Source organism: Rousettus aegyptiacus, unplaced genomic scaffold (genome assembly GCF_014176215.1).
Source record: "Rousettus aegyptiacus isolate mRouAeg1 unplaced genomic scaffold, mRouAeg1.p scaffold_m13_p_8, whole genome shotgun sequence".
NCBI lineage: Eukaryota > Metazoa > Chordata > Mammalia > Chiroptera > Pteropodidae > Rousettus > Rousettus aegyptiacus.
Window position 1 is genome coordinate 3,908,084 of NW_023416311.1, and position 20,298 is coordinate 3,928,381.

The 20,298-nt window shown below is 38.4% G+C and overlaps 1 protein-coding gene and 1 pseudogene across 2 annotated transcripts in view; one reads left to right on the plus strand and one right to left on the minus strand.

Annotated features, from left to right (window-relative positions):
* The window catches only part of SMG1 (SMG1 nonsense mediated mRNA decay associated PI3K related kinase), an 86,612-nt gene that overhangs the window by 8,553 nt on the left and 57,761 nt on the right, over positions 1-20,298 (plus strand). The window contains exons 2-7 of one of the 2 annotated variants that reach the window (XM_036225869.1): positions 10,946-11,003; positions 14,102-14,265; positions 14,973-15,128; positions 16,593-16,729; positions 17,704-17,762; positions 18,725-18,938. In XM_036225869.1, coding sequence (XP_036081762.1) covers positions 10,990-11,003; positions 14,102-14,265; positions 14,973-15,128; positions 16,593-16,729; positions 17,704-17,762; positions 18,725-18,938 — 744 coding nt within the window. In that variant the 5' untranslated portion in view covers positions 10,946-10,989. The remainder of the gene's footprint in view (positions 1-10,945; positions 11,004-14,101; positions 14,266-14,972; positions 15,129-16,592; positions 16,730-17,703; positions 17,763-18,724; positions 18,939-20,298) is intronic. The other variant, XM_016156919.2, reaches the window with a different exon arrangement.
* Positions 2,163-2,281, minus strand: LOC118607257 (annotated as a pseudogene).

Below are 20,298 nucleotides of genomic sequence, written 5' to 3' on the forward strand. Positions count from 1 at the left end.
TATCTAGAGCAGCCTAGCTCGTGTCTGTTGTTACTGTAATGCTAATAATCTGTTTTTATTGTAATCTTGTTGATGATATAAAAATTGTACCAGTAGAGCTGTTTTCCCACTCTCTTAGTCCATTTAAAAATCTGCTTGCTGTCTTAGTAGGATTGCATTGGAGAAGTTAGAAATAGAATCAGGGCGTTTTAGATTCCTCTCCAAGGTGTATTTATTTTTAAGAATGTGTGCGTTTTTCACAAATATTTATCTTAGGAGAGGCTGGTGTCCTGAAAGTAGCAGTGGACTATGAATGCGAAGACAAAGGTCTTCTGTACTGGCACTACCAGCCGCTCCTCTGAGGAGGTAATTCTTGCCTTCCTAAAACGTAGGGTTAGAGAGTCAAAGATAAAGTAGGGGAAATGACTTTTAAAACTAGTGACGTGCTACACAAATGCTATTTATATTGCTATGTCTGCATCAGATTTGGCATGTTAAGGAACCTCTCATCTCTTCCTCAAAAAGTTTTAGAATTTACTACACATATGCACACACACTCCAGGTCTCATTTTTCTGTTCTGTGTGTGCATAGTACTAAAAATTTCATAGAGTATTTATGGCAAGGCCTTTAGAGGACATATGAATGGAAGCTCATAATTATTAAATTTCTCTTTAGTATGGCATTTGGCATTTTGGTATTCACACGCAAACTTAAAAAGATATATCTTGGTGGAGATGCTTTTAATTGCCTCCCAGTCCGGCAGTGGTTTCCTTCCTGCATTTTCTGCTGTGCTTCCGTTAGCCTATAAGCGTGTTCCAAGTGGTCTGATGAGGCATTTGACTCTGCATCATTTTTTATTTTTCTTACATATCTTTTTGTTCACACTTTAAGAACTTGATACCAGTTAAAATTTTGATCTTGCAAAAATAACCATCTTTGTGACTACATGTATTGGAGGGCAGGTGCAAATGGAATTAAATAGAGAAAGGGTAAGTTGAAAGGTAGCTTGTACCTTGCTTAACTTTTATCATATAGTTGGAATTTAAGAACTAATTCTTACAAGAACAGCAGTTGAATTCCGCATTGCTTTCTTCCCAGCCCCAGTTGAAAATATATATATGTTTGTTTTAAAGGGAGTAGGGAAGATCAATCCATGGAATCATGGAAAGGATATACTCTGCCAGTGTAATAGTTTGAAGAACTTAAAAAACAAAAACATGTATCCTGTAAACAAAGATAGGACTTAATGAAATTTACAGTATTAAGCTATCATGAAATTTTGATACTGTTTTAAATTATGGTACTGTAAATTTACTCAAAATGAGTAAATGATGTTTCCTAAGGAACTTCATATCTAGAAACATTGATTTTTCTCTTTCGTTGAGAAAGAGAATTATTAAAGGTTCTTATTTTAAACCATTTAATCAATCTAATTAAAGTGTGTTTTGTATAAAGTGTAAGAAAAGAAAAAGGGTTTGTATAGACCTAGTGGGTTTGATGGCATGATGATTTAGAACTGTTTCATAGCTTTCTTAAACTTAAGGCTGAATACTTTAGATGCCTCTGTGATCTCTGGCTACAGGTGAGTACAGTGATTTTTGATTGTTGATTGCTGCTTACTAGTATGTTTCAGTAACTACAAAAAATGTCCTTTATTTCATAGGTTTTCTTACAGTTAGAATAGTGTTAAAAATACCTTCCTTTCCCAACTATTTAAGAGACCGTATCTTTTGAGATTTATCTGAGAGCTTTTTATTTCTTTATGTTTAGATAGTAGGAAATTACTATTTCAAGATGGCTCCTAAATGAGGCCCCAGAGCTTAAGTAGGAGAGTTTAACATACATATTTTATCTCTGATTGCAGAAAGTATGTTTCTTTACCAGTTTGGTGTTCCCTACCTCAGGATACAAGGAGATAGGTCCTAGAGGAGTTATCGGGAGTTATGTTGAAAGGAATCACTCCATTTCAAAATCCACTGTCTCTCTTAGTATAAATATGTTAGTAAAGTTAGAAATAGAACCAGAGTGTTTTAGATTTCTTTCTAAGGTGTATTTATTTTTTAAGGTTAGGGTGGGGGTATTATGTATAATTTTTTATTTTTTTAGGCGAGGCAACCCTTGGTTGACCTTACAGATTGCAAGGACCTTGTCAGCTTACAATCCCTTATTTTTTTATTTTTTACACCTACAGCACCTAGTCTTCCTAGGTGGTCTCCCATCCAAGTACTAACCAGGCCTGACCCTGCTTAGCTTCTGAGATGAGACGGGATCAGGCTTGTTCAGGGTGGCATGGCCGTAGACAATGTGTATAATTTGAGAATTCCCTAAAGATATTTCTAGTAATGTCTTTGTTGAGAGTCACAAATGTGGAATATGCAATTCAGTTAAGCGTCTTTTTCCATATTTGCCATTATTTAACATGTGTTACGTATTTAGGGATGCATGGTGAAATATTGCTCTTTTGATGCCCCAAAACTTTACTCTGTCCAAAATTTGTAGGGTGTACCATACCATTGTGGCAGTATAGTGCCTAACTTGGTATTAATTTTTTTAAAAGAATTTATATCAAAATTGCATAATTGTTTTTTCTTACATGTGATTTTTGGCAACCCAATTTTCTTGACCAATCTCACTTATAAAAAAAAAGTGGTAATGATGTTATCCATTACATAACATTTATTTTTAAAGAACAGTTCTTTTAAAAATTATTTAAGATTATCTTGAAAGGGAAGATTTAAGCTATGTAATGGTTAGAGAAGCGCGCAAGCCTCAGTCCCTCCGGGATGTCAGCCGGAGGAACTCTATCAGAATAGCTCTATAGTCAATATTTGCCTGTTTTCAAGACGTTTTAAAGGTGGGCGTGCACATTTCTTATAATATCGAAACAGTCTGCCTTTTCCTTGATGGTAGAGTCCCAGTCTGGTTTCAGAACTCTGTCTCTTAGGGTTCCGAGAGTGTTTAGCTCTCAGTGATTCCTGATCTCTGTCCTGACTTGCTGTGTGTGGTTTTTCACTGAAGTGCACGGGGTGTGGCGTGTTTCTTTGTAGACTTTCAATCTTTTTGGTTCTTCCTCTGCTGGGCAGGTCATGGAGTAAGAGATTTCCTTTCAATCTTGGCCATTTCCCAGGCTGAATGGGATGTTTCTAAAGCACTTCCAGGACTCGCTCACCAAAGGGGAAGATAAGTGATGCAGGTGGGAACTGGAGCAGGGTTTCTTTTTAAGGCTGTCAGCTAGCGTGGGTTAAAAATAAAAGCCAGGAGAAAGTGAGTCAGGTTAACACGGTGCCTTAGATTCAGGAGCCTTTAGGTGAATGATTATTTAGTATAAACACCATTATTGTTGTTGAATACTAAACACTGGATTTGCATTTGTATTGGAGATTAAAAGCATACAAGATTTTAAAACTAATATTCTTAATACTAGTAAGATTTTAATTTATGCCAGATGAGGTACAGTATCTTAAATACTTGAAATGAATTAGCCATTGATTTCATGTCTCTGTCTCAGCCATTAATTTTCTGATTTTACAAGCCTTAGTGTGTTGACTAAATTTTTTGCTTTGTCTCAGTGGTTAATAAGAATTCAGCTGCAATTTCGAAAGCTATCGAAATGGGCAGGCAATAAAATAGAACTTAAAATGCATGTCTTTTTTAAAAACATTGAGTGCTAAAGGACTATTAGATATTTCTGAGGCATTGATAGAGAGTAAAACTTCCATTTTGCTAGAAATTTAGACCCTTTATTATTATTATAGTTAACAGTTGTGTTTTCCTGGCATATAAGTGCATTGTTTTGTGTCTTTCTGTACCTTGGCTACCTTAATCCTTTCAGACCTGTAAGTTCCAGCCCTTCTGGTGCCTGATAAATTAATTCAGACACTAACAGTCTTTGGTTTCATCGGAAAGCACGGTGACTTTAAGCCACTGCTATATTTTTGCCTTTCCATTTAGAATGGCCAAATATGGCAGGCCATACAAGACGTGAAATACTGAATTGTTAAGAAATAAATCAACAGTCTATTATCTTTTATACCTTTATTGTAAAGAAATATGTTTCCTTTAAAGCCAGGTTCATCGAGATATAATTTACATGCTGTGTAGTTCTTAGAGTTTTGGCAAATGTGTATAGTTTTGTAACTATGACCACCACAATCAAGCTACAGACTAGTTCCATCATCCCAAATAATTTCCTTGTGCCACTTGGTAGCTTCTACTCCCAGCCCTTGGTAACCACTGGCCTCCCCCCCCCCCCCCATAATTTTGTCTTTTCAAAAATATAAAGTTTTTTTTAATTGTGGCTAAATGAACATAAAATTTACTATTTTACAACTTAGCGTTATTAAGTACATTCACGATGTTGTGCAGCCATCACCACTGTCTAGTTCCAGAACTTTTCATCACTTCAGATGGGAACCTTGTGCCCATTACGCAGTCACTCCGCATTCTCCTCCCCTCCCAGCCTGCCCCTTTGAACCACAAGTCTCCTTTCTCTGTAAATTTGCTTGTTGTGGATGTTTCATGCACATGGAATCATGCGACATGAAGCCTTTTGTGTCTGGCCTCGCATTTAGCATGACCTTTTCAGGGTTCATCCTTACTGTAGCAGGGATCAGTACTCCATTCCTTTTCATGGTTGAATAGTATTTCATTATATAGATGCACCACATTTTGCTCATCCATCCTTTGATGGACATTTGGGTTTCTGCCTTTTGGCTATTTTGAACAATGTTGTGACGTTTGCTTTCAAACTTTTGTTTGGATACCTATTTTTAGTTCTTTTGGGCATATACCTAGCAGTGGATTTGCTGCGTCATGTGGTAGTTCTACTGTTTTCTTAAATTCCCACGCATAATGTATGAGTTCCACATCGTCACAATACTAGTTATTTTCTGTTTTTAAAGAAAATTGTGGCTATCCTCATGGGTGTGGTTTCTCGTGCATTTGACTGGCATTTCCCTCTCACTTATGATGTTGAGCAACTTCCCATGTGCTTATTGGACATATCTTTGGTGAGGGGTTTCTAGCCAAAGCTTTCTCCCATTTTTAGATTGGATTGTTTGTCTTTGTTGAATTACAGGAGTTCTTTATATATTTTGGACACTAGCCTCTGATGAGATACATGATTTGTACACATTTTCTCTGATTTTGTGGGTTGTCTTTTCACTCTCTTGATAGTGTCCTTTAATGCTCAAAAATAAGGTTTTGAAAATGCATATTAAGTAGATAAATTCCAAATTTAAATGTATTGCTGAAGCCAGCCATTTCTATTTCTGGCTTTTCTTTTGTGTTTAGAAAAATTATTCTCAAGATCATATGCATAGATCAAATTTTAGTTATGGAAATCTTAATTTAGACAAAATTTTTACTTAAGGATAATAGTCATCTTCTAATCTGTTGCCTTCCCCAATGCGTGCAGTAACCACTGTCTGCCCTCTTCCCTGCGAAGGATGTATGGTGTAAGTTAGTACACCTGCCTTCAGTACTAGCATCTCAAACAAGTGAGCAAATAAAGCTAGTATATAACTAGTAAAGTACTAACTAGTGTTGTACACACTTTTTGAGTGCTATAAGAGTTTGAAGGAGGAGTTGAATAACGAGCTTTTTTTTCTAAAAATCATAGCATTTTATACCTCTAATTGGAATTTATACTGCCTTACAGTTCTTTTTTTTTTTTCTAAATTGTAAATTCTTACAGGGTTGGAACCGTTTTAGTTCATCTTTTGGAGTTGTTAAATCTTAATCGAAAGTACTCTTGTAGTAAACGATCAAGAGAATACTGTTGATTTTAGTAAACATTTTGGAGAGGAAGTGTGGGTTGCGGGTTGAATCTGGAAGAAAAGTTAGAGTTGGGTTAGGTTAGGGGACCACATCAAGAGAAAGGCCACACCTATGAGGATGGGCAATCATTTAGTCAGCACGTGATCTATATGCCATCTAGACAGCGGGGATACAGTGATAAGCAAAACTGTCAGGCCCCTCCTAGGTATTTACAGTCCTCTGGCAGAACACAGTTAAATAAGCTTTTCAAATGGTACACAAGCTAAGGGAACCATTAGATTCTCTGGTAGCACACACATATAGCAGGGACTCCTGGCAAGTTCCAGGGAAACCAGAAACTTTATATAGGAAAGCTGAAGGTCGAAGGTTAAAGAGAAATCCGCTAGGGCTGGCAAGGGACAAGGATAAGGCTGTTCCAGGCAGATAGGGGCTGAGCAAGGTGATTCAGGGGGAAAGGTCAGGATGATGAGGCATGGAGCAGAAAAGGGGTGGTTGGTAGAGACTCGACTGAAAGGGGAAGCGAGGTGCATAGGATGATGAGGGCAGTGGGAGGACATCAGATTTGTTCTTTATAAGAATTACTTTTGTTGCAATGTGGAGAAGAGATGGAATAGAGATGAGAATTGGAGGCGGGAAACATATGTCTGACTGATCAAACAGTGCCATTTATTAGAAACTAGCTGATAATGGTATCATTTATTAAAATGGAGATTCTGGGAGGAAAGGGGCCAGCTGTTGTGTTTGAGGCATCAGAACACTGAGATCATTTTTTAAACAGTTGAGTGTATAGGGCTGGACCTCAGAATAGACATCTGTGATGGAGCCCTACATTTGAGAGCCAGCGGCCAACAGGTGGTGAATACTGCCAGCAGCATGGATCGAGGGAGAGAGTACAAAGGAGATGAACAGAGGGCCTAAGACTTCGAGAAGCTCCAGGATTGAGTTATTTGATATAAGAGCCTGAGCAAGCCTTCAAAGGCTCCTGAGAAAATAGAACCAGAGAGGTGGGGAGAGATGCAGAGTACAACATCCCACGAGCTAAAGGAAGGGAAGAATCAGTTACTTTAAACTCTCAGGATCTTACCACAGAGGGTGACCGTAAGACTTTTTAAAAGTGGTTTTCATTCAGCCCACCTCATTCTTTTGCAAGGCACCTTTGTGCGGGCCACAACCTGCTCAACCCTCATTGGCAGCCCGTGAAAGCTGCCGAGAGGGTGAGTAAGATGAAGCCTGAACTGTATCCTGGATTTAGCAACCTGGAGGTCATAGTTGATTTTGCCAAACGTAATGGGACAGAAGGTGGATCAGTGTGGATCGAGGAGCTAGTAGAGGCGAAGAAATGGAGTGGAGAGGAGAGGCACCTCTGAGTTTGACTGTGAAGAGCGAAGGCAGGTTGTTGGTGGGAGGGCATGTGGGGCCGATGCTTTTCTCTTTGTTTTTATGGGTTTTTAAAAAATGGTTTTTGCATTTTTAAAGGGGAGACGTTAGAAAATTTTACATGTTTAAGGAGAGAATTCGCTTTGGTGAAAGGCAAGATGCCGCTGGAGAAAGAGTTAAGAGATGGAAGTAGGTGGAATTCTAATCAAGGCCTAGAATTGGGTGCAGATGTGTTATGGTACTTTTTTGTGCGTGTATGAACAGAGAGCATGTGTGAGTTTGGGGGGGATGAGGAGAATGTGTGTGTGCGTAGGGGGTTTAGGAGACTAGTTTGGAATCTGAAGAGAATGGGGAAGGTCTGGATAACACATGTAGAGAAAGGGAGATGAACAGGCCCTGAGAATGCGGAGCTTACCGATGGATGATGGATTATCGATCATTGGGTTTATCTAGAGTTGGGTTTTGCCAGATTGGTGCGAGGAAAATAGTAAGGGAGTTTAATGGGATTGCCAGGAGTGTTATTGGCCATGAAATAAATCTGAGCTAGTTAAAGAAGAAAGTGAAGAAGGAAGTACTTGGACTGGGAAGAAGAGTCGCTGGCATTGAAATTACTCAGAAAACCCGGAGTAGTAGTGAGAAAGTGTGAGGAGGCAGTTGTCAAAAGCAAGTCGTCAGGGGATATTGAGCCAGGAGAACTGAAAACGGTCTCTGGGATTTTAGAGACAAGGAGGTTAGGAAGTTCCTAGTTGGCAGGAGCAGTTTCAGTGGCGTGCTCATGGTGGAACCCAGGTTACAGCGAGTTGAAAAGTGAGTGAAGGCAGAGAGGATACATTTTCCTCAAGAGGTTTGGCTGTGAAGAGTCTAGACAGTTAGAAGGGAAAAGGGAGTTAAGCTTTGAAATTTTTTTTAAAAGAAAGACTCGAGAGTGCGCGCATCGACGACGTGATGAGCGGTAGGAAAGTGGGAGATCCAGGGCGCACCCGCAGACAGGAGGATGTGCAGATCCGGAGGGTCAGGTTACTGTAGGTACGAGGTTCACGTGTGCCGTCAGGTGAGGGTGATGGGGAGAAAAAGGCTCTGCAGATGGAGGTGAATTTGTAGGTTTATTGGAAAGAAGTTGGCCGGTAATGGTGGAACGTTGAACTCTAAAGTCAGAGCTGAATTTGAGTTCTTGCCCTGCCTTTTGTCACCTGTGCAACTTTGGGTCAGTTATGCAACTGAGTTACCTCATGGGTAAGATGGTAACCGATAGGATAATGTTAAAGATTAATTGGGTAATAAATGTATATAAACGGCGTGGGTAAGTTTCCTCCCAGACTTGCCAGGAGATTAAAATGACAAGCTCTTACTGAAAGTGCTGTAGGATGGCTTGTATTTCCCATGCAGCAGGGATCTGTAGTCGCCCACCGGTAGTGCTGAGGAAAGGAGCGAGGTGCAGAAAGTTCGAAAGCTGTTTCGGAAAGGCGAGGCGCCTGGCCGGGGAAGCATGAGCAGCACCGAGGAGGCTGTGTCACCAAGCTTTTCACTGAAACAGTTGTGCACACGGCGCAGAGGTTAAAATCCGATGTGGTACCCTCCCTCCCGGAGTGACCTGCTTTGTCCCTTCTGGTTAACTCGATTAGAGGTCTGTCAGTAGAGAATGTTTGAGAGTCCTTGGAAGGGGTGTAAATGACAGCAAGTCCTCTAATAATGTCGTTTTGTTATAATGCTGATGAGATGCCATAGGCCCTTAACTCTTGTTTAATATCAATTAGGTAAAGTTGATTTTATTATATGTTATTTCGCTTAAAGTTGCAGAAATCTATCGACGACATTGAAGAGTCACTGTACTGAAAATCAGTTCTTAGTATGTTTGCTAAAGATGTTATTAAAAATTTTATAATCTTTTAAATTTTGGGATAGAGAGTACGTTCAGTGATTTTAAATATAGGTGCAAAATTAGAGGGGGCGTGACCCATAGGACCACCTTTGCTTCTGACACCAGGTGCAAATTTGGAGGACCCCATGACTATTCTTAGGTTGGATAATTCACCAGAAAGACTTGCAGAGCTCATCGAAAGCCGTTAACACTCATGGTTTCAGCTCATTGCAGTCAAAGGATATCGATTAAAATCAGCCAAGGGTAAAGGTGTGTGGGGCGGAGTCCAGGGAAGTTCTAAATGTGGCGCTCCTGTCCTCCGTGGGTCGTGAACAGTGCTGTTTCCTGGTCTGGACATGTGACAGTACGCGTGGAGTCTTTCCAACCATGGATGCTCACCAGCCTTGATGTGCAGAGTTTTTATTGGGGCTCCATGAACTTAGTCTCCAGCGCTTCCGGAGATCGAGGTGACCTCCGTGACTCAAATCCGCTGCCGTAAATCACATTGTTATACTTTCTGGTGTTGCCCAAAGCCCCTGGTGAAAAAGAACACTTACTAGGCCTGGCGTTCCAGGAGTTTAGAGATTCCCTTCCAGAAGCTACGGGTAAAGGCCAGACCTCTCTTTGGGCAAGGTAAAATCTGTACAGTTGTACAATAGGTATATTTTCATATTTTGCATCTACAGTGGCTGTTTAGTTGAGAGTTTGAAGTAATGGTTAAAAATTGGTAAAAGAGAACCCATAAATAGATAATTAAGATTTGCTATTTTATATAATACTTAAGTAGCTAAGGAAGTTTCATTAAAAAATTACATGAACTGTGAATGTTTTAGTACTGCAAAATGGATGTAAATTCATTTTTAATTTTGGCATGATGGTTCAATTCTGTTTTATTAAATTTGTACTTACTGTTTTCTCCTGTGAGAAGAGTTTTCATATAAATGAAGTCCCTGAGCCTCCCAAATGAATTTTTACCCTGGGCTCATGTTTTAGAGCAGTGTTTCTAATGTGACAGTAACACACACTCAAGGCCCAAGATTACGCACAGTGTCACCTTTTCTCTTATCTCTCCTGAAAGCATGTCTGAAGACAGGTGAGTAAGAGACATCACAGCAATCACCTTGCAATTTCTGACAAAGAGAAGTCATTTTCAAGTGGTACGTTTAGTATGAAAAACTCACAACATACCCTGCAGCTGCTTTGTGACAGTGACACTATCTTTGAGCACTACTGCATCAGAGAATAAGTACTTTCCCACCTCATTGGCTTTAGTGCAAATCTCATTTCCTGGTTGATATCCATTACAAATTTGATCTCACCATGAGAGCACAATCCCTTAATAAATAAGCCTAGTTAAAAAGAACTTGAAGCAACAAGATGCTTACTCCCGTGGCACCACTAGGCGTGGTGTTTGCATCAAGTCATTTCGGGGTGCTTTGTGGAATTCCCTGACTTCATACTTCCAGAGTGGCTCTTTTTCTTTTGCTTTTTTTGTTGTTCTTTATAAGGCTTACAAGAACTGGACCACAAGACCACATTTAGCCAGGAGATACTGTCCCTTAACACATGGTGGATTGTTGATGTGAGGTCTGAGGATTTGGGTCACTCAAAAATGGACGACCTCTCAGATTTCTTACATGTCTTGTGTACTGAGGATAGGTAACTAAAAGGAGCGGTAACTATTTGCATGTGATTTGTATGTTATAGTGAACATTTAAATTCTTTTATGTACTCAAAAGATTTTGGTTGCCACCTTTAAGCCTCTCTATCCTCTAAGGCACAGAGTGGCTTTCCATCCCATTTTTGCTTCAACATACGAAATCTAGAGGGCCAATCTAGAGGGCCGTAGTTCGACTAAAAGCACCTAACCCATGAATGGTATTTGCTTCATGTTTGAACAACAAATGTTTTAACCCACTGCCTTCACTAATATTGTAACTACTGTCTTACAGATTGACTTGATGCAAAACATCACAAAGGCTCCATATTATACAGTATGCGATTTTTGAGGTATGAGCTTTAGAAACTTACCTCTCATGTGGCATGTACATCAGGCTTTAACTTCAGTTTAATCACTTTGGGGAAATTTATGCATTTCTTTTTTTTCCTCTCTCTCTCCGTAATATTTTTAGAGTATTAAAGGGGCTGTGGAGGTATTTTTGGATCCTTGCTAGGAATCTTAGGCTTAACAGATACATTTTCTTTTATCACTAAGTTGAGACACTTATGCTGGCAGATGATAGCTTTTTCAGCCCTTATAACTGCCTTAACATTTATGCCTGTCTCTCTGAGTTCAAACCTGCCTTTTCTATTTTGTGCCTTGATTGCCTTATTTCAAGTGTTCATTTATGCTCTTTAACGGTTTTCTGTTTATTGGACTGGGATGGTCTTATTGGTGCTAACAACCTGATATTGGCTTTTTTTTTTTTTTTTTTGAGACCTGAAGCAGGCTAGATACTATGAAATAGAGATTTCGTGTAAATGCTGAGCCATTTTGTGCTTTTGGGTTCAGAACATATATAACTTGAATTCTAATTAGAAATGTTTTAATCTGTTTGTCTTAAAAAAATAAAACCTTTGCAGTTAGAGTTTTTAGATAGTTCTGAGACAGTGGTTCTGTCCTAGTGAATTTTTCGGTTATATTTCTGAAAACCTAAATTCTGAAGAAAAAAATTTCGGTAGTCATAGCTCCTGGGATTTTAAATCCTGTATTTCTAACAAATTGGGCAGTTGCTCCTTTTTTTTTTTTTTTTCAGTTTAGTTTGAAATCAAATACTTCCAAGTTGGAGATCGATTTGTTGGTAGCAGCAGGTTGCTTAATTTCTTCATTGAAGAACTTAAAATCAGCTGCCATACATTAAGCATAAAAGCTTATTTTATGATTGTCTTCAGAGGCTCATGAGCTGCTTATACATTATTTGTTAGACGGGAAACCTTGAGTTTATTTAGTATCATGGTCGTAATCTTTCAGTGTACTCTGTAAGCTAAGGATTTCCCAAGAATTCATTATCTTATTTAAGCCTCACAACAACTGTACATGTTAGATAGGTATTATTCCCATTTTATGCAAGATACAACCGAGGCTCAGAGATGAAGTACATTGTGCAAAGTCACAAATACCTTTTCAGTGCTGGAGCTGGGATGTGAGCCCAGATCTTTTTTTAAACCTGTATTCTCTGCTGTCTGTGTTCATTGCTTTGCCACCAGAAAATGATACAAACAGCAAGACAAGTATATGTGATAATGAAAACAAGACATTCAGACAATTAAATATTGGTGGACCTCAGTTATCTTGATGTTTCAGATTTTATTTATTCATTTCCTAACAGCTTATTCTTCCAGCTTGTGTTAGATGCTAGACATACAGACAAATTGAAAATCTGTCAGAAAAGCCCATATGCTCTTTTGTGTTTTGGTTCTCTTTCAGAAATTAATGGTATGTTATGGATTATTATAGGTGAACATTTAATGTGCTACTTTTAGATCTATGGGGAATGTCTTTACATTTGTTTTAAAACGTTTTCGTGCTCTATTTAGGGTTAAAGGTATTTAAATGCATATAGATTTAGTATACTTAGAAAATATCCTCATATTTTTTTTTTTTGAAATTCCATAGATTTTCTTTTTCCATGTTTTGGAAGTACTGGGCTTCGTCTGTCAACTAGTGAACTCAGAATGGTTGGAGAAGATACTCCATGATGTAGCCTTAGCTGTTTCATTCAGTATGCCAGGGTTACGGAATTTTATCAAGTTTCAAATTGAGAGCCTGTAGGAATAATTTAGACTTGTGCCACTTAGGTGTTCAAGTTCATTTGGACCTATTGTCTGGATTCTGTGTTAGCAGCGGTTGCAGCCGTAGATACAGATCAGGGTGTTTGAGCCTATGCAGAGTTTCATGTTTAGCATTTTTATGGGTGAGGGCAACAAAGGGATGATAAACTCTAAATGAAATATATTTCCAAACACTGCAGTCATTTTTATACACGGGGGAGGGTCACGGAGGGTGAGGAATAGATCAGTTTCTGCTCTCATCAGAGTGATCCCCCCTACCCCAAAGGTGGTTCCTCTCAGAAGAAATAACAGGAGAGGAACTTTTTTTTTTTTTTTTTTTTAATGCTGCCATAGAGTATATAGTGTTGTCTTATTTCTTGGTGCTTTATGAGTGATGGTTGGAAGATTAAGGCTCGTGAGAGATTATGAAGCTCAGCTCCCCATTTCACTGATGAGGACGTTGAGGCAGAGAGCCGATCTTAGATAAGGACGCTTCCTTTAACCCTGGGACCTCACCTCTTGCTTATTAATATTCAAGTATCAGGGGTTATTCTGGACAATGCTTGGATTTTAAATAGATTATGACTGCAACCTTCAAATTCTGCTTTATTGGATTCCTAATATCTTTTCCGCACTTTTAGAATTTTAGTAGGTATTCTTTATAGTTAAGGAGTCCTCAGGAAGTTTTCAGTACTGCAGTTCACTAAAGTAACCATACTTTGCAGCAAATGTGTTCTTATATCCCACTGAGCTTGCTTTCAGATACCATTCTAGAATTTATTTTCCCACCAAATAACCAAATTACGAATTCAAGCGAGAGAGAATGCCACATTGCCATGAGGCAGTACTTTAAAAATAAGTTGGTAGCATGTCGCCCCTGCCTGATGTCGCCAGTGTTTTTTAGTTTTATGACTGGGAAGACTAATTTTTCTACTGATTAACTCTCTCCTGGGAGGAGAGTTTAGCAACAATTACTCTTTTTATCAACTCATGTGAAGAGAATCCTGGACCAGGGTGGCCAGCTGTTCCAGTTCGCCGAGGACTGAGGGAGTTCTGAGGATATGAAACTCTCAGGCCAAAAACCAGTCTAGTCTCAGCACAGAGGGCTAAATTGGGCACCCTACTCCTGGTCTTTACAAGAGTAGTGGAAGGGCCGGCATCCAGTGACAGCCCCTTCCCGGCTGAGACTTATTAGACACTGGAGCACTTGTTTCTAATATTGCTATAAAAAATGCAAAAGGAGAGAAGAGAGAGGCTTGTGTACAGGAAAGATTTGTGATTTAGACTATGAAAATGTTCATTTAACGTTCTCATCTTATACTCTTCTCTCTTTACAGAACTGATAGTGCATCAGCCGACCCAGATAATTTAAAATATTCTTCATCCAGAGATAGGGGTGGGTCTTCCTCTTATGGACTGCAACCTTCAAATTCAGCTGTGGTGTCTCGGCAAAGGCACGATGATACCAGAGTCCACGCTGACATACAGAATGACGAAAAGGGTATATGTGTTTTCTTATTAGTAGAGGCTGGGTTTTTGTTTGTTTTTTAAATGTCCCTCCCTTCCCTTTCTCTCCCTTCCCCACCTCTCCTAATATGTTTAAAATATAAATGTATATAAAATGTCAAAGAAACCAGCAGTTTATAATAGGCAATACACCATGGTGCAGAGGAAAGAAACCCTGCACTTAGAGCTATGTGATTAAACACACACACACACACAGTAATTCATATTTCTATATTCGTTTAATACATATTTATTATATATTAAATACAATGCTACTTAATATGCTGTTTAGTAATTTATTTAATATATTTGTTAAATACAATTCTATTTTTGAAACTTCATAGAAAGTTTGCCCCCTTAATTTTTTAAATTTTAAATGTCCTTTTCATATAAATAATACGTAAATCAATTTCCTTGCCAAAAAACATATACAGTGTTATCACTGAAACTAAATCTCAGTTATCATCTCTAGACTACAAAAAAGTTCTTAAACTGCAAATCTGACGTAAATTTAGTCTTTGTTCCTCTTCTTCCATTATAGATATTAAGATGAAATCAAAATAATTTCAAAGCAGACAGCAGAGGGAAAGGGTAGGAGAAGCAAAGACTGGTTGAGCTGTGGATTGGGTGATAAGATCTTGAACTGTCGTTGAATGAAAGAGCCTTATTAAAATAACGTAATGTAAATGTTGCTGTTTTTAGGTGGCTACAGTGTCAATGGAGGATCTGGGGAAAATACTTATGGTCGGAAGTCGATGGGGCAAGAGCTGAGGGTTAACAATGTGACCAGCCCTGAGTTCACCAGTGTTCAGCATGGCAGTCGTGCGTTAGCCATCAAAGACATGAGGAAATCACAGGGTAAGGCTGGAAAGACTGGGTGCCAAACACACACACCCTACAGAGACCTGGGTCTTCTCCTGGAGCCTCGTTGCTAATACCTTGAGTGTGTGTGAGCTGGTTGCTTACTTAGAGTTGAAAACGATGTGCAGGTGATGCTTTTTTGCATTCCTTTTCCTGTGAACTGTTTCTTAAGAGTTAACTCCTATGAGAAAGATTTTAATACTTTTTAGAAGAGAGTTCTTTTAAAATAAGATTAGAAGACTGGATAAGACTTAAGGGTTTTTCTTGATTATTGTCGGTATTGAATGTACAGTGTACAGTGGGCTCTTGCTACAGCAAGTCCTTGAACTCTTGGGCCTTTGGGGGGTGTGGGTGTTTATGGAGTGGTTCCTTTCTGAGGTTACGTACACCGGTGCCACCTTCCACCATATAACACAAGCCTCGCTGTGTAGGTAAAGTGCCCTGAAAATTCAGAGGATTCATTTTGAACAATTTTTCAGAATTGGAATGCTGAGTTGAAGGGTATACTGTTTCTTACTATGGTAGAGGCTAGAAAGTGACTAAAGCTAATTTAGTCCAATTCCTCTTCCTCACAGGCTCAGGATTATGCATTTTGCCAGTGGCAGAGCAGTTTCCTGTCTGGTGTCCTAATGACGTATTCATTATCCATCCTTACTGAAATACTGTGGGCTAGGGATTTTAAACTCCTGTTCCTCTCTCACATGTTGTTTCTTTTAATGATTTTCCTTTCACACCTTACAGATAAAGGAAACTATCAGATCCTTTGATGTGGTTTGTTTTTAACATACCTTGGTTAATTATGATAAATAACAGTCAAAAATGTAAAAAGTAAAATTTAGTACTTAAATGCATCTTTATTTAGTGTCAAGCATTATTTGAGCATTTCTGCTTGTTCTTGTCATTAAAAAACGAAAGGAAGGAGGGTTCTGAGTTGCCCCTTTCTGAGCGGCAGCATGTCTTGTATATGGCATACGATGATGAGTCATGAGTTGAGTTCACCAAAACTTTGCTTTAGGGAAATGATGGGACATGAACAAGAGACTTCCCTCCAGTGGGGTATGTAGGTGCAAATAAAAGCATGGAGCCTGTTTCTACCTGATTGTGGCTTTATCCTTAACCTGTAGAAAGAAGTCTTTGGCCTGTACACATGCTCTTTACTTGGATATTGAAAGCAGTTTGGAACAGATCTGAAGAAAATGATTTCTAATCCTTTTTTCGCTCTCAACTGGTCCTCTGGAATGAGATGTTTCCTTAGGTTTATCTTTTCTGTAATGCGCCCAGCAGTCCGCTGGGGCTTGGTGTTGATAGCGATGAGCAGAAGTGGGACGGGACTTGCATTCATCGAGCTTTTATTTTTATTGTCCGATGGACTATGCTTTTTGCTATACTTTAAAATATTTGGGCTATAAGGTTTCTGTGGTTATTTATACCCAATGGGTAACAAAATGTTTCTGTTCACAGAGCGATCGATGTCTTATTCTGATGAGTCTCGACTGTCGAATCTTCTTCGGAGGATCACCCGGGAAGACGACAGAGACCGGAGACTGGCCACCGTGAAGCAGTTGAAGGAATTTATTCAGCAACCAGAAAATAAACTGGTGAGCATAGTATGTTTGGAAATGTCGATGATTTTTGTGTTTCCGTACTAAGCAAGATAATGTTCTCCGGAGTGCTTTAAGAAGGGAAAAGGTTTGCCTCTGAGGAAAAATAACAGTGATTCCTCATCCCAGGTTAATTTGGCCTGGACTGTGATGATCTAGAAGTTACTACTCCTGATGTGTAATTTATCTCTCATTGTCGGATCCACATTTGTGCCTTCTGCAGTAAAGTGTTTTTAACGCATTTATTGTCTTGTTCTCAGAATTGTTTTTTTCTGGGTCCCAGGACAGAATATCTGTTTTTCATAATGTGAAATTGGGATAGGGGTACAGATTTTGTTCATGGGGAAGTTTGGTCTGATGTCTAGAGCTAAATGGGAAAACCCTTTAAAGAACAAAGTGCAGGAGCAATTACAAATTTCTCTCCACCCCAAGTGATTTTCCTAATGTCAAGTTGAGAACTTGATATGGAGCAGGAGAAAGTTCATGAGAATGGTGTGGTGAGTCAAATAACATTGGTTCAGAGCTTCTCCCCCAACCCTCAAATTTTACCGTGAAAATTTTTAGATAGAGAGCTGATTGAAAGAATTTTACAGTGAACACCATATGCTCGTCATCTCGATATAGTAAAATTAACATTTTACTGTATTGCTTTAGCACATACGCATCTCTTACTCCATTAATCCATCTTGTTTTTATGCATTTCAGAGTAAATTAAGCCTTTCGAGGTTATTTTTTTATTGATGATCATAGCTCTCTGTTTTGTGTGGATGAATTTCTTTCCTCATGTGAAAGGTTATGAAATAAATTTATCCATTTAAAGCAATGATATATGCTAATTGGGGATTGGGAATAATAAGGAAAGTAAGGTATTGTCCAGTTATAATTCGGAGGGGAACGCAAGGAAAAAAGTTCACAATGTTATTCTTTAAAGTATAGGAATTTAAAGTTTTTACAAATGTGTTTTTTTTAAGGTACTAGTTAAACAATTGGATAATATCTTGGCTGCTGTACATGATGTGCTTAATGAAAGGTAAGTAACTAATAATGTCTAAATTAGAAAAACTTCAGGTAAATTTTTAGAAATTATTAAACATGATAAACCCATTGGTTTTATTTATGAACATCTCTTTAACGTTTCACTGGGTTCTCTTGTCATCTTTATCTGTTAAAATATTTATATGTTAATCACCATTGAATACAAATGGAATCCTTGAAAAGGAATACCATTTTTTAAAAATTTGTCAACATGACCGAATAATTAATTGCACATTGTCTCGAAGCGTGACATAAAGTCTTTATGTGGGCATGAATGAATAGGATTGCCATTTGTAAGCTGGAGAATATTGAAACTGCTTAGGGAGTGGAGGTGAAAGGGATTGCCCTTCTTTGGGCATCCATTGATTCAGGCCATCTAGTTCGCATGGCTGCTCGGGATCTCTTCCTCGTGCAGTCATTTCATGTGGTGATTTCTAAAGAATTGTAATGTTGGAAAGTACCCAGAAAGTCATCTCAGCAGGTCAAGAGCCTTACTGCGTTTTGACGGCTTTATTTTATGTAGTTACCTATTATACTTAAATCAGCAGTTGCATTTAACTGTTACAGTTACAGTCCTTACATAGTGAACATTATTATTACATAGTATGGACTTAGAGTGTTTTATCTAATCATTTGTTGCTGCCCTTTCCTATGAATCATTTAATGGCACTTGAGTTTGAATTCGAAGTCTGAATTTTAGTATTTTTTTGGTATTCACTTTCTGTTTATTAAGTAATTGATTATATTAAAGGAAGTCTGATGTCCAACAAAGGTACTGTTGGGCACTGCAGGAGAGAGAATAGACAATATTTAAAGTGAATAAAATCTCAAGCTTTTGGGTAGTTTGAATAGAAAATTTAAAAAATCATTTAAGATATTTTTTTTTGTAAGATGTGTCATTCCTGTCATCTTTGAAAACTTAAGCGCTTTGTGTTTTGTTTTGTTTGCATTGAGCAGTAGCAAATTGCTTCAGGAGCTGAGACAGGAGGGAGCTTGCTGTCTTGGCCTTCTTTGTGCTTCTCTGAGCTATGAGGCTGAGAAGATCTTCAAATGGATTTTTAGCAAATTTAGCTCATCTGCAAAAGATGAAGTTAAACTCCTCTACTTATGTGCCACCTACAAAGCACTAGAGACTGTAGGAGAAAAGAAAGCCTTTTCATCTGTCATGCAGGTAAGAATAGGGGGAAGGGAGCGACGGTGTGCTGGGAAAGAAAATGGCCCTTAACACACATCTCGGAGTGGGGCTCGAAGAAGGAAACTTAGAATAAGGGTATCAACTGACAGTAAATACGATGGAAAGAAAATTCCTCCTTCTGAATTTGAGTAAATGGTACACATTAATGGTAAATTTAGGATAGGTTTATTTTGCTTTTTAGAATCTTTCCTTTGGATTTGCTTAATACTGGAGTCATTTGAGGTTTGAAAATAGGAACTCCATAAGGAGAGCTTTTTTTCCAGGGCGGAAAAAAGCTGACTGCAACTTATTCTAGGCCTTTTAGGTTTGATAGTGTGTCAGGTGATATAAAATAATTGTGTATAAACGAATGTCAGCCAGATCGGGCGTATTCTGCATACAGTTTTTATATTATAAACATTTCTCCAGATGTTTATTTTGGAAATTTTTGAATCCACATGAAAACAGACTTTACCTAGATTTCTCAGTTATGAACATTTTGCTACAGTTGTTTCATTTCTGCTCATACACACATACACGTGTGCCTGTTTATTGAACTGTTGGAAAATGAATTACACACATCATGACAGTTTATAGTACTTCAACATGCATCTCCTAAGAATAGGCTATTCTGTATAACAAGAATGTAATTGTACCTAAGAGAATTAATTTTATTACATAATACAATACAGATTCAGATTTCCGCAGTTACCCCTAAGATGTCTTTTATATTTTTAATCTCACAATGAGAACAATTCTCCGCACCTTTTTGTCTCTCTTATTTTGTAAAATGCTTACTTCCCTGGTTGTCTGATTGTTTCTTCCCGATTAGATTTAGTTTAGACATTTTGGTCACCAGTGCCTCAAAGTGAGTTCATACTTACTGTTGCACCACACCAGCGGGCACGTAGCTTCAGGCTGTCCGTCTCCAAGATGAAGAGTTGGACCACCTGGTTGAGTTGATGACCACTGGATCTTGCCATTGTGAAGGCTTATTTCTCTCCCTTTGTAGATATTAATCTGAGCGTGATACCATGAGACCTTCTGAATATCCTGTTCAGTAATATTTCACTCTTATTCTAGCATCTTTTTATATTCTGTGCCTGTTTTGGATTGTAACATTGGCTGTTCCAAAATATTGGGTTCTGATTCTAGCGTTTCTTCTATATTTATAACATGCTCTTGGAAAGAAATGCTTTCCTTTTTGGGAAAACAGTGGTTATTAACAGCTACAAAAATTTCAGTCATTGGTATGCCGTGTATTTATTTTAAAATATATATATGGAGTAGTAACGTGAGCCTGCGTGTCATTCATGAGTTAATTTTCTCTTAAGTCGTTCCAATTGAAGCCAAGTAC